At 32.7% G+C, this 15,084-nt stretch overlaps 1 protein-coding gene across 1 annotated transcript; it reads right to left on the bottom strand.

The window, feature by feature from the left end:
- Window positions 1-12,741: 12,741 nt before the first annotated feature.
- On the bottom strand, window positions 12,742-13,789 carry LOC131874796 (uncharacterized). The gene is made up of 2 exons (XM_059218721.1): window positions 13,620-13,789; window positions 12,742-13,486 (listed from the first exon to the last, which is right to left on the bottom strand). The coding sequence occupies exons 1-2, from the start codon at window positions 13,635-13,637 to the stop codon at window positions 12,797-12,799; spliced, it is 708 nt and encodes a 235-aa protein (XP_059074704.1). The 5' UTR covers window positions 13,638-13,789; the 3' UTR covers window positions 12,742-12,796.
- Window positions 13,790-15,084: the final 1,295 nt, after the last annotated feature.

Genomic DNA, 15,084 nt, shown 5'->3' on the forward strand with positions numbered 1-15,084 from the left:
CAGTCCAATACTCATAAGGGGTTTTATCTTTGCCTTTCTTGATGAGTACCCAGTTCATAGTATAGACTGTAGTGCTCATCGCTTCTCTCCAAAAAGTGTGAGCAACCTTTCTTTGGATCAGCATTGTTCTAGCCACTTCAACTACAGTCCTGTTATTTCTTTCTGCTATGCCATTCTGTTGTGGTGCCCTTGGGGCAGACAACTGTCTCTTGATACCGTTATCTTCACAGTACTTATTGAATTCATCAGAAGTGAATTCTCCTCCTTGATCAGTTCTCGGACACTTTATCTTTTTACCACTTTCTTTCTCTACTAATGCTCTAAAAGCTTTGAACTTTCCAAATGCTTTAGATTTATCTTTCAAGAATGTGACCCACATCATTCTTGAGTAGTCATCAATAAGAATCATAAAATACCTATCTCCCTGAATACTTCTAGTTTTCATAGGACCACATAAATCAGTGTGCACAAGATCAAGTAAATGCTCTACTGAGAAAGACTTACCTTTAAAAGTTGAGGAAGACATCTTCCCAAGTTGACATTCTTTGCACAAAGAATTCTTAGGTTTGTCTAGCAATGGTAATCCTCTTATCGCCTTGTTCTTACTAGCTTTGACAATATTGTCAAAGTTCATATGACAAAGTCTCCTATGCCATATCCAACTGTCATCAAACTTAGCCATTAGACACCGACTTATCTTGGCATTCAACTGAAATAGGTTACCTCTGGTCTGCTTACCAGTGGCAATAAGTTCACCACTCTTCCCAACTATACTGCAGACTCTGCCTTTTAATTCTAGAACTAGTCCTTTGTCATTCAACTGAGCAACACTCAACAGGTTGTGCTTAAGACCTTCTACCCAGTAGACATCATCTACACTACTCTTTCCATTCAGTGAGATGGATCCTTTATCTTTTACCAAGCATGGTGCATTGTTGCCAAATCTAAGAACACATCCATCATATTCCTCCAGAGACAGAAACTTTCTCCGGTCGCAAGTCATATGGTGAGAACAACCACTATCAATTATCCACTCATTTGAGTTGTCAATGCGAGAGACAAGAGATTTCTTGTCGAATACTTCTTCCTTTACTACTACAAACGCTATGTCTTCATTTTCTTCATCCTCTGATTCTTCATCAGTGACACCTTCATCCATAACAACTAGGCAATTTCTTCTATTTCCACCTTTATATTTTCTGAACCTCTCCGGTTTATCCGTATTGTCATTGTTAGGACAGTTAACAGCTATATGTCCTATCTTGTTGCAAGAAAAACATTTCAAAGGAAGTTTACCTCTATACTTCCCAGTTCCCTTCGGAATTCTTATAGTAAGAAGAGCTTCGAACTCCATCAGAATCTCTTCATCATCCATATCTTTGCATTGTCTAGATTCATAACTGGTACTAGTTTCTTTTCCTTTTCTGGATGGTGTAGTAGATGCTTTAAAGGTTGACTCAGTCTTCTGAACACTACCATCATAGCTATTCAACTCATATGCAGTTAACTTTGCAATAATAGAATCTAAGGATACCTTGGTTTTATCAATAGACCTCAATTCTTGGATAGTAGCAACTCTGATTGCATAGATTGGTAATAATGATCTAAGGACTTTACTGACAACAATGGTATCATCAATAGTTCCACCAGTGCTTTTGATATCTCCAACTACAGTCTTAATCCTAATGCCATACTGCTGAATGGTTTCACCTTCAACCATCCTCATATCCTCAAATTTACCTCTAAGGCTTTCTTCCTTAGCTTCCTTTACATGCTCATCACCACCATAGATGTTTTCCAGTGCATCCCATACCTCCTTTGGTGTGTCCTTGTCTTGAACATCAATAAACTCAATATCTGACAGGCTACTGATAAGAGCTTCCATGACTAGCCCATTTTCTTGGATTTCTCTCTTTTAATCATCAGTCAGAGTGCCAATGGGAGTCACAAAGGCATTCTCAACATAGCTCCAGTGTTGAGCACCCATACTCTTGATGTAAATCTTCATTCTGTCCTTCCATATCTTAAAGTTATCTCTATTGAACTTAGGACCTTCCATCTTCATCATTACAACAGGATCTTTTACCTCAAGTGGTTAAGCTTATATCACCGAGGACCTAGAGGCACTCTGATACCAATTGATAAGTAATGATGAACAACAGATACCCCAACCAATACTGAGAGGGGGGGGGTGAATCAATACAGATAAAAACTTTCTCAACAACTTGTCTAGTTACAATACCAACTGGTTATCATCATTACTGGACTTAACCACAACAATACCGGTTAAACACAGTAAGACATCAGACACCATAGACTGATAAGTCTGAACACTTCAAATACGATCAATAATCGACATCAGGTTCATCCATAAACATATGCATGTGATATACTAGTAATATCATAACCTATTGACTCTGCATGCATAATATTTCAACCAAATAATTCATAAACATCACATGAAAAATGCATTTAACACATAACACACAGATTTTTCATGTGGAAACCCAAATGGGAAAAACCACAGTGGGGATGAATACCCACAAGCTTGTTTTTGAACTCTTTTGAAGCTCGCCCTGTTAGGAGCCTAGTCCGGTTAAAGACTTTACAATAAGGTTCTGTTAGGAATCGATCCTGTTAGAGATCACCCAGTTAAGGGATGGCTATGTACCCTGTTAAAGGTTACCTCACTAGAGGATTTGAAGAACTCAATGATCTTGAGTCACCTGGTTACAGGTTTTACAATAAGCCTGTTAAAGCTACCCGGTAAAGGGATTTTCCAATTGTTGAAATGATTAGAAGACAAAAGGTAAAACTCTGATCTGATAAGAACACTACATGCCAAGGCAGATCTTTTTCATATCCTCTATTCTGCAATCACACTTTGCAATTTCCCTCTTACTGGTCTGGCAAGTATCAAGTATCTCATCACTCAGATACACACACACAACATTTGCCAACAACTTTGCAACAACAAACATTATCGACCTTATAGGCAACAGATAGGTCGGTAACATAAACCCTAAACCCTAAGCATCTAAGGTTTACAACACAGGGGGTCCAATCCTGACCATCCAAACATATTGCATAGAGCATTACAATTTCAAAATAGATCAAAAGACATTCTTCATCATTCATTCATCGCCGCACATGGGAATCAACAACCCATCACACTCTCTTCTCATTCCACTAACAAGAATGATCATTCTCGAGGTAGACTTCAAACATGGTCGATCTTCTCATGCAAGATCCTCAAGAAAATCCCTCGCATGCACAGAGTTGACGTGGCACCTCGATCTCATTCACATCTCTTAGCTAACTCATCACAGAGTATCATCAGTTGCATCGCATAAGCTGGGTCGTCAAACCGATAACCCTAGAGCTGAGACTACCAACCGGTAATCACACTTAGTGAAACCCCGACACCGGTTCACTGAATCTCCTCATACTTCTTCATACCGATTCACTTGAACTTATTGACATCAATGACAACATACATTATCATCATATCAACATGTCGGTTCATCATACGCCAATGATATCCAACAAAAAAAAAGCGAAGTTTGGAGAAATGAGGGATAGAATAAGCATGTAGAATTTCTTCTAAACAAATAAGAAATATGGTCTCAAAAACAGTTCCCATCGCTTGTCTATGCTTCCAAAATTATGCATACATGTGTACCAGAGCATTTGCAGCTGGCCAAAATTGCTCTATATCTCATTCTTTGATGAATGTCGATACGTTGTTCCAAAGCTCCCATTTTGATACATGCTAGGAGGATTCTGGCAAAGGCTGCAAAGTCTGCCTTTATACGTGCCAATTGCATTTGCTTGAAAGTTCCGAAAGCCTTTTTAAAAAATCGATTTTGTCAATAATCTGCTATTAGGGCAATCATGAGAAAATGTTTCTTCGAGGCATTTTTTTAACTGTTCACGTGCTCTATGCTTCCATTTTATGCTTCCATGAATTGACATCTCTTTGAGGCATTCTGTCAAACAGTTCACGCGCTTTACCTATGTTTCTACATTTTGCAAATATATTACCAGAGCATAATCTGACAAAAAAATCCCCTCCTATTAAGTCTTTTTTGAAAATTTTTAAAATTTCATGAGGTCAAAATGGATCAATTAATTTTATGAATTAATTATGAGTTTTCTTGAATGACAACCACTTTTAAGTTTGCATAGATTTTTTTAGAAAAAGAGGGCGAGCAGACGATGAACAAATTGATGTGTTTACTTCTTGTGGGTTAATGTTCCAAAAGAATTGTCAAGGGACATGTGATTGTGATTTTATGATATTTATAAAAGATGGTCTATAACAAATATGAAATACTTAAATATGGGGTTCTATCAAAATTTAAATAAGATCAACAATTGAAAAAGTGTTTAAAAGTGAATTTTTGTAAAGAGCAAAAGGATGAATTGGAAGTCAAACTTAAATAGAGATGGTTTAATTAGAGTTTTGAATAGTAAAATTAAATTTGAATTGGAGCTAGAATAGGATTTTTCATTGTAGAGTGCTTCCATGTGCAAAAAGATTCAAGATTCCATTTTACATGTATTTATTGGTAGAAAAGTGTTGGTTTTCAAATATACATGTCATTAAATTTTAAAGGTTTGTCATTTCTTATGCTTAAATTTAATGCAGGATTTGGCTAATAAACAAGAGATTAATTTGTTGTTTTTGTTTTTTTGGATCTCAATTGTGTAAAACATTTTTTAAGTCAACGTTTTGGATCATACTCAATGATCCATCATCAGGATGAGAGAGCTGTAGGATGAGAATGAGTGAAATTGTAGACCAAGGAGGGATAAATAGGATTGGGGAACCCTTATTCTCTAAGACCCAAATAATTTTACATGACATCATTTTACATCCAAATTCTCTAAGACATAGGGGTAACCCTTAATATGACATCATTTTAAGATATTATTGTGGACACTAAAAATTAGTCTCTTCCTCTCATTACCATTTTGATTAAATAATTATAAAATAACAATCCGTTCTTCTAATATTAATTAAAAAATAATAATTATTTGATCAATTGATTCATTGACCTAACTTCATCATTTCTTAATTAAATAATTAATAATTGTTTAATTAATCTATCATTTATTTTTTTTATTTTTTTCCTATTATTAAAAAGTGATTTTTTTATAAAGAGCAAAATGATGAATTGGAAGTCAAACTTAAATAGAGACATTATAATTAAAGTTTTGAATAGTAAAACTAAATTTGAATTGGAGCTAGAATAGGATGTTTCATTGTAGGTGCTTGCATGCACAAAAGACTCTATTTTACATGTATTAATTAGTAGAAAAGTGTTGGTTTTCAAATATACATGTCATTAAATCTTAAAGGTTTGTCACTTCTTATGCTTAAATTTAATGTAGGATTTGGCCAATAAACAAGAGACTAATTTTACACCAAGATTCTCTAAGACATAGGAGTAATCTGTAACATGACATCATTTTAAGATATTATTGTGGACATTGAAAATTAATCTCTTCCTCTCGTCACTATTTTAATTAAATAATTATAAAATAATTCTCCATTTCTTTAATATTAATTAAATAATTTTTATTATTTGATCAATTGATTCATTGACCTAACTTCATCACTTCTTAATTAAATAAATTTTATCTGTTTAATTAAATTATCCTTTATTTATTTTTTTAATTTTTATTATTAAATAATAATTTTAATTATTTAATTAGCTATTGTTCTTCTATAATTAAATAAGTTTTAATTCAATCAATAATTCATATGTTCACAGTTCTTTAGAAAATAATTATTTTTTTAATTATTTATTTTACTCTTACACATCAAATAAATAATTTTAATTATTTAATCTACATAACTCAATAAATATTTCATATGCCATATGAATTTGGTTTAGCACATAGATATCATAGTAGTTTCATTAACATATACAAATTGATGCTACTCAGATTCTATTTCATTAACTATAAACTCGTATGAATCATATGAATAACATACTAAATACTAAAACTCATGATTGACCTTAATATGATAATAGCACCCCTCATGAAGGTAGAAAAGATAGAATGTCTAAAAATATGTTGTAGCCCTCATACATTTCTTTTGTAGAGTTGGAACCTCTCTTCAAAAGATAATATTTCAAAGCAACTAGAACTTCTTCACAAGACAGTTTTACCAATATTAATGAAATCTTCTACTAAGCGACAACCTATTCTTTCCCTAGGTATGAAATTATTCAATATTTGACCCAAATGTTTAGATTCTTAAAATGTATTAACTCTTTTCAAATGCCCACTAAATTGAGTTTTGTCGCCAGTGAAGTCACTAATCTATTGGTTCTCATATTTTCATGTCATTAAATCCTAAAGGTTTTCCACTTCTTGTTCTTATAATTAAGGAAGCATTTGTCCAATGAATGAGAGATTAATCCTACACCTATCTCCCCCACACTTTAGATTTAGAAATATCTAGGGGGTAACCCTTAACTTGACATCATTTTAAGATATTATAAAACAATAATGATGCAAAAGAAGATAGCAATTTGACACACTGTAGTGAGGATTTAAAATATTTATCCTAATTTCCTTCAAATCCTCTAGGATCCTATTCAACCTTAGTGTGAAATGTAAAATAAATTAACAAACAATAGTAATATAAATATTTATTTTCAAATTTTAGATTGATTCCTTCTAGGGTTTGAACAAGAAAATTAATTAGACCAGTGCTTTATCAATTGCAGAGTCCAAAATGAAGCAATTTCTCTCAATAATATACTAAACACAAATTAAATGGTCACCAAAATATTATTATCTTATAATAGTGAAACCAACTATTGGAAAACATTATTATCTTATAATAGTGAAACCAACTATTGGAAAACACTGTTAATCTTATTTCAGATCCTCGACACAACAAAAATTTCCTTAACATTCAATTGAAAGCCAAAATTTAATGCATTCCTTGAAAAAAAGCCATAATTGTAAATTCATCATAGTAAGTGTGCAATGAAAATACATAATAACTCTTGATTATTTTGATTAAAATAACATTGTATTACATCTAAAAGACACAAACACTATGACATGCATTCATATTGGCCACATATTGAACTATTTTCTATTATCCTGGAGAGTATTACAACATTCATTGTTTGAACTTCAACAAATCCTATAAGTAGAATGGCCTCTCTACCAAAAATTATGACACCCAATTTTGGATGTATACACCTAAAAATGACTAGAGATAATTAAATAAATATTAATTAATTATTTATTTAATGATTTAATTCTTCTATCACTAAATAAATTAAATTATTTATTTATTTGATTCAGTTGTCTTATTCCTCTAAAAAAATTTATTAATTAAATATTACTTATTTAATTAAACAATCTAAATTCTTGACAATTCTTCTAAAGTCAATCTTAATTATTTAATTATTCATCTAACGTAATTCCTCAATCCTAAAATCCATTTCACCTTTACATCTCATCTCCCACATCATTGTGTCATCTCATCACCATGTGGCTAAAATATTTATATATTATTCATATTTAATTAGATAATTATCTTCAACATCCTCGCTAGTCAAAAGGAAGTGGAACCTTATGTGGCCTCTCACATCTTATTCTTCCTCCACTCATCCTATTTCCTCTCCAATTTTCTTCCCACCTTACCTTGGTCAAAGCTAACTCATAGTTCAACTGTCTCATGAAATATTAGTCTTTCTCTAACTTTCAACAAACCAGAGTCCTAATCCATCTTCTTCATTCATTGGTCATGGTGAGAATCATGACATGTCTTGTCCTTCCACTTATTCCTTAACCTTGCCAGTGTAGGAGGAACGTTATCCTCCTTTCTCTCTCAACTTCTAACCAATTCAATCCTATTCGTACACTTCACTAACAAATTTTTTTCCACCATTGATCTCATGATATCTAATATAAAATCCTCAAAAGTAAATAAAAGGAAGCCTTTAGCTTGCATTTCAAGCTAGTTTCTAGTGATCATTCAAGGATTCTAGCATTCTAACATCTAAGCATTTTAGCATTCAAGCATTCTAGTTATCATCAACTTTATCACATTAGAATATCTCTCTCCTCATATCCATTATCATTGCATTCATTGGATTTAGAATGCATTTTGCATTTCATACACCACAAATGTCTATTCTTGTGTTGTCATCTTGAAACCAGAAGTGCACTATTTTGAGAGAAAATTTTATACAACAAGATCACAAAAAGATAGGACATAATGGAACCCATGGGAGCAGTTGGTATCATGCAAGTATAAAATTCATTATTTATTATCAATTACAGTTTCACTTTATTGTTTAATTTAGTGTGTTTTAGATTAGATAGCATTCTAGAATAGATTTGTGGCTATTTAGTACTTTGTATCTGGTTACACATTTACAACATCACATTGGAAACCTTGGAAATGAAAACAAAATTATATTTTAAAGAGAAGAGGAGACCTAGGTTAAATCCATAGCTTACACCTAGCACACTAAGTGCCCTTAGATTCGCAACTGACTGACACAAAGGAATATGTCATTTCACATAAAAATCCCCCCAAATTGGGTCCCTAATTTGCAACAGAGAAATATATTTCACCTTTTGCTTTGTATTATTGTTAATCATTTTCAACCTAGTGCAAAAATCACTTTATTGTTGCATTTCACTTCTGGAAGTCAAAAAAATTATCTCTAGGTAAAAACCCATTTAAATACCACTTCAAATTTTCTTTTAACTACATATTTACCAAATATTTTGATCTTCCTTGATGATGTAGGCATAAAGTTCCATACTCATTAAGTGGAATATAAAAGCTCTTTAGATTGGATAATGGAGATTTATTTTAGTCATATGAATATTGTATATCATAATTGTCTTCATCTTAAAACATCATTTGATTGGAGATAGTAAAACAATCTATCCCTCATTTATAAGTATTATTTTACCAAGGATCTCATGTTGATTAATGCATACATCAATATTTGCACAAAGTATCAAGTTCTCAACAAGCTAGGCTTGAAAGGTAACATCACAAGATTTTATTTAGTTATGCATCACAACGCATCTCATAAGTGACATATGCACAACATAATATTTTTAATTACATAATTCCATTCATTTATTTATTATTGAGGTAGACTTATAGATCTAATGGGGGTTAAATAAGGAGCTTGTGTGTGTGTGTGTGTGTGTGTGTGTGTGTGAGAGAGAGAGAGAGAGAGAGAGAGAGAGAGAGAGAGAGAGAGAGAGAGAGAGAGAGAGAGAGAGAGAATGAAAATGCAACAACTCTTTTCTTATATCTTCTAAATTTAAATTATGATTTCTAAAATAGATATTTAACATCAAATAGCTAATGTAGCATCGTAGTTGTCAATTTTATTGGGATTACAAATCATGTGATGGAATTACAAGGAGTTGTTTCTTTCACCTAATGAGTGGATATTATTAATATTATGCACTATAAGTTACTTCGCGGTACATTTTCTTTCAAACCATAGAGTTGTAAATATATAAAGTGTCTTTGTCTAGTACGTCCTTATAATGATCATTATATTAATTAGTAGATTCTTCTCAGTAATGATTATTGATAGATATGAGTCTTATCTTTGATTGAGATTATGCTTGAATACATTATAAATTATTTATTTTGTGTTATATTAAATATTGTCAACTGTTGAGACAAATTTTATACACACAATAAATCTATTGATCTTATAGCTAGTTTTATATATTCCTTGATGTGTCACAACTTAATAGTTGATAATGGGAAAACAATATAAATCAACTATTCCCTATTAAAGAAAAAAATTCAACTTGAAATAAAATAATAGTAAGTAATCATATGGTTAATGTAATTAAGTTTGTATTAAATTATTTCTTAAATAATATAGCTAATTGCAAAGACCATTACTCTCATCTCCTTGTAAGCAAATAAAAACCCTTTCTAAGTTTTATGCTTCTCTTCTCTAACTTTCGGAAAAAAATTATAGTGCAATTTTTTTTTGAGTAATATGAATCTTGTGGATGTTTTATGACTATCTTGTTTAGTTAAAGAACTATTCACTTAAGTTTTCACTTAGTTCTTAATGATTTTGTTTAGAGATGTTTCATTTTTAAAAAAATTTGGTTTGTTGTAGTCATTTTAGTAATTCCTAAAGCTCTTAAATTTGGTCAATCAATTTTTTTTTTAGAAAACTAAATTTTATTCTAATGTATTTTTTGTGGATTTGATTGTGTGTATTTTTTTCCATCAACGTTTCGAATCACACTCCGTGATTCATCATCAAGATGAAAAGAATTCCCAAGACATGAAAGATGTTGAATTGCAGATCTGCAATTCAACATCTTTCATGTCTTGGGAATTCTTTTCATCCTGATGATGAATCACGGAGTGTGATTCGAAACGTTGATGGAAAAAAATATATACAATCAAATCCACAAAAAATACATTAGAATACAAAATGGATTGTGGAAATCTCATAGCTTTAACTAAATTTTAGTTATTCAAAATGTGAAGTTTAAGGGGATATATTTTAGAATAAAAAATTGATTGATTTAACGTTTTGAAAGGCCAAGAATAATATGCTGTAATATTCTACACTAATGCCATGTAAATAAGACTTATAATTAGAGGAATATTAGATTATACCTAGGTGGCATGGATCTAAAATGAATTAATTGACTTTCTTTGTGGGAGTAAATTATTATTACTTAATAAAGTAATATGCCATTAGAGAAGAGAAATTTGATACAAGATTTTCATCAGATATGTTACTCTAATCTCAAAAATCATAGCACATAGAAGTGTACCTTGAGTCTAGAAGGACATTGTAAAGAAACCATGTGTGACCATTTACCCCATTGTATTGCATAGTCTCTGGATAGTTTGTATTATTTAAGGCATTTGTTGATTGATATGCTTTCAAATAAGGAAAAAAAAACTAGGAAAAGGAAAAAATAAAGCTAAGACTTAGAATAAGATGGGAGAGAAATTTATGCCTCTAGAATACACATATACCCTTTTCCATAGATTCATTAACTTGAAGCAAGAATTATCCATTGTGGAAGATTATAGAAATGATTTTTGTAGATTTCCCAATCACATGGAGCTCCAAGTAATTGATAAGTAAATGGTTGCAAGGTGTATGAATGGTCTAAATTTCTCTATCCAAGATTAATTGAGCTTAAATAAGGTTAGCAATATAGAAGCCTTAAAGGGAGAGGAAAAATAAAGCAGACAATACTTTTAAAGGAATAAAGGAGCAAAGAGGTGTACATCATCTCCATCATGAGGTGGTTTGAACTATAGTAGAGGACAATCATCCTGAGGAGAAAACAAAGTAGAAGAGGCTAGAAAAAATAACCCAAATCAACCTAAAGTATATCAGATGGGTAGAAGTTATAATCGTGTTTGCATCCATAAACTTGGCAAATTTGTGGTGCATAATGAACCATGAATTATGAAACAATTTAATTTTTAAGCTCTGTTGCAACAAGCAAACCCATACACCTTTGGCACTAATACTCTCTAAATCTATACATCGTCATAACAATTTCCTTGATAGAAGCTTTCCATAATTCATCGAGAGTATGCAAATTCAAATTCATGAAATTTGTAATGATTTTGAAGTAGATCTTAATGTGTAAGTGATTGTACCAAGTCTAAAATGATCCATAAAAAGTTTTGAATTTTGTCATTTTAATGATAACCATGTTGTTAGTTTACCACAATAAGAATTGATGTAACTAATGTTGCCCCTTTCAAAAAAAATTATAACCTCGAGTACTGGTTTGCCACAATAGTGAGGACCTCAACATTTGAGTTATGCGAGAATTCAAATTATTATCATTAAATCAATTTGTAAGCGACGAAGGAAGAAGAGTTTGAGGGGGTGGATTGCAAATTGTAAGTTAAAAAGGTGAACTAAAATGAAAATTGTGATAGGCTTCTTTGGCGCAAAATTGTTTCCATTCATCCGGCTGGTAGTCACTTGTCCCAAGTGGCATAAAGGAGCAAATTTACAAGTTCAGGAGAATAATTAAAATGGACGTTGAGATAGCTCATCTGGGTTCGATATGACTTTGTTTGTTGTTGCTGGTGAAGTCATTTGATACATGTTTGCATTGTGGGAGCCACAAGTACTCTTCACCATTTTGCATGTAAGGAAATGCAACAGTGGAAAGATGGCCTTGAGAGCTCTTATTCAGTCACCAACAATTATGGAGCAGAAAAGTATAGATTTCCAAGCATTATTTTAGGCATAGTAGTTGGTGCATCTAGACTTGATGCCTGACCTGTGGTTAACATCCTTGATGTATCAAAAATCATAGTAATTATCGTCGGCCGAATCATTTCTAAGTGTGATGGCCAATACATGTTATAAGAGACTCTCCGTTGCGTCTTTACCTAAAAGGCAAGTTAACATTAAGGACAAACAAATTTGTGGCCTCTAAAATGAATTTATATAAAACAGACTTCATTATTTTTACTATGAATAGTTGATTTTATCAGTTGAAACAAGAAGTGAAATTAAGGTATTACTGACTAAAACAAGATTGATCGCATTACTACTAAACTTCGAATCACTATTCGCTGTCTGTCTACCCAATCTACACTACCACTTAGGCAACTAATTTTTCAAAAAAATAACTTTACTTCGGGAGAGAATTAGTAGATATTTTAATTACAGAAATAGAACAATTAATTTAAAATGAGCACAATCCATGAGAGGAGTGGCTGCCTAAACTACAAATGTATACGAATATTTGGTGAGGTTTATGTAAGTTCGGGCAATGGCCATGGAAGATAGCCAGGTTCGCAGTAAAACCTAAATTTTTGGAAGGCTTGAATGCCATCCATTGAAAAATTGAAGCTGCGCAATGTGTCTCTCAGTTTACTCCATTCTTCTTGCTCCTCCTTTTCATCCTTCGCCTTCTCCTTAGCCGTTGTGTACTGTTGGAGTGAGCTTTCTTCTCCTCCTTTGTCTTCTTCCTCTTCGAAAACTTTCTTCTTGATCATTTCCAGTATATCCCTCATCTCCTCCTGCTCTTTCAAATTCTTTCTTAGAGCTTCCCTCATCTCCTCCTGCTCTTTCAAACTCTTTCTTAGAATTTCTCTCATATCTTCTTTCTCTCTCAAAACCTTTCTAAGAACTTCCTTGAGATAATCATCTCCCTCTGTGCCTTCCGCGCTGAAAATTGTTGTCATGTTTCCCTCTGGCAAGCTTTCACTTGTCTTCTCCACTTCTTTAGTGCTGCTGCTGGAGTTAACACCCACATCCTTATGGAGACTGTCAATGGCGTCATCCTTCTTTTTTATGGTGCTATCTCCGTGAAAACTGTCGCTCTTCTTGTCAGATGGCCACCTCTCATCAATATATTGTTCAACAATCTCTCTCAGCGAAGGCCCAATTGTATCCTCCTCTACAACTTTCCACTTTTTTAAAACCCCAAGGTTGTTCCATTTCTGCATACAAAGAATTTTCATTTTTTGTTATAAGAACTAAAATTGTGTGCCTAAGGAAATAAACTAACACACACTGTCCATTCAAGTCATCACCGTTGAGGTAAGTTCAAAAGAAATTGTGACGCTATCTTACTTGTATAAGAGTTGTCATGAGGTCCCCTCCATTGCCAGCAGACGAAAATCCATGCAATAAGTTGAACCTGCCATCCTTCCACTGGGATAACGTCGGAGCTTAGAGACAAAATATTCCATGCTAGCCGATGGTATGCCATCAAGCATTTCCACTCTCGGGGAAGTTTTCTACTGAGTATGAAGAAAGGAAAACACACTCCTTTCTCCTTCACTGTACTTAGGAATGGGAATTGCACTAATTATTAAGGAGAGGCTTCGCTCATCCTTCTTGTCTTTATCCCCTGCAACAACCGTCAAGCTGTTATTATAAATCTTTCATGTCTGGCATTAGAAAGTTATTAGTCTACTTGTTATTTTTAGCGTAGTTTTTTTAACTGGAGAGACGATTTACAGTCGCAGTAGGATATGATTTTGTAGTTATAAATTAGAATATAGTTCACATATATATTTTAAAGAAAATTAAAATAATATAAGTGACCTGGATTGGGAAACTCATAGAAAACAAAATTAATATAATATAGCCAGCTTATTAAAACTTGAAACCTGCACCTTTTTCATCTCTTTTGATTGGCCGTTCAATCGTTGCTTCTTGAACTACGGATTGTGAATTGTCTGTTCGTAAATTGCACAAACATTTCTGTATATTTCTGTATATTTGAGTGATCGGAGATACCCTCTCTGCTAACAAACATTTTGAATGAAAACATATTATGAATTGAATGAAAACGGATTCTGAATTGTGTGACCGTACATTGCACAAATCATCGCGTAAAATAATCTGTGAATATGAATGATATATCACTAGGTTTCTTAATTGTTTCTTGCTCTTCCATTTTACGTGATCCTTGCTTGGCTGTGCCTGCTTGGGGAGGCAACATTCTCTAGTTAGGGTCCATATTAAAATCATCAATACGGTAGTGCTTAGACCTCATCTGTTATTTTCTGTTCAGCTTAAAAGGACTGCATCTGGAATATTTTAACCTAAAATGCAGACGGTTGTTTGTTGTTTGGCTCCAGATTCTCCTCTACCTACAACAACATTAAAATAGAAGAAGTATAATTCATCTGTTAAAGTGGAGCTGTACCTTGATGCAGATATAAAATGTGACTAATCTCACTTGTATTGATATAAATCAGAATATAGTTCACATATATATTTTAAACAAAATTAAAATTTGTAGATAAGTGATCTGAATTGGGAAACTCGTAGAAAACAAAATTAATATATATAGCCAGCTTACTAAAACTTGAAACCCGCACCTTGTTCAACACTTTTGATTGACTGTTCAATGCTGGGTATATCATCTATCTCAATCATTGCTTCTTCAACTCCGGACTGTGGATTGTGTGTTCGTACATTGCACAAACATTTATGTATATTTGTGTGATTGGAGATACCTTCTCTGCTAACAAACTTTTTGAATGAAAACTGAAAGAAATATAATTCAAATACAAATAAGAGAGAT

This window comes from Cryptomeria japonica, chromosome 4 (assembly GCF_030272615.1).
Source record: "Cryptomeria japonica chromosome 4, Sugi_1.0, whole genome shotgun sequence".
NCBI classification, from domain to species: Eukaryota; Viridiplantae; Streptophyta; class Pinopsida; order Cupressales; family Cupressaceae; genus Cryptomeria; species Cryptomeria japonica.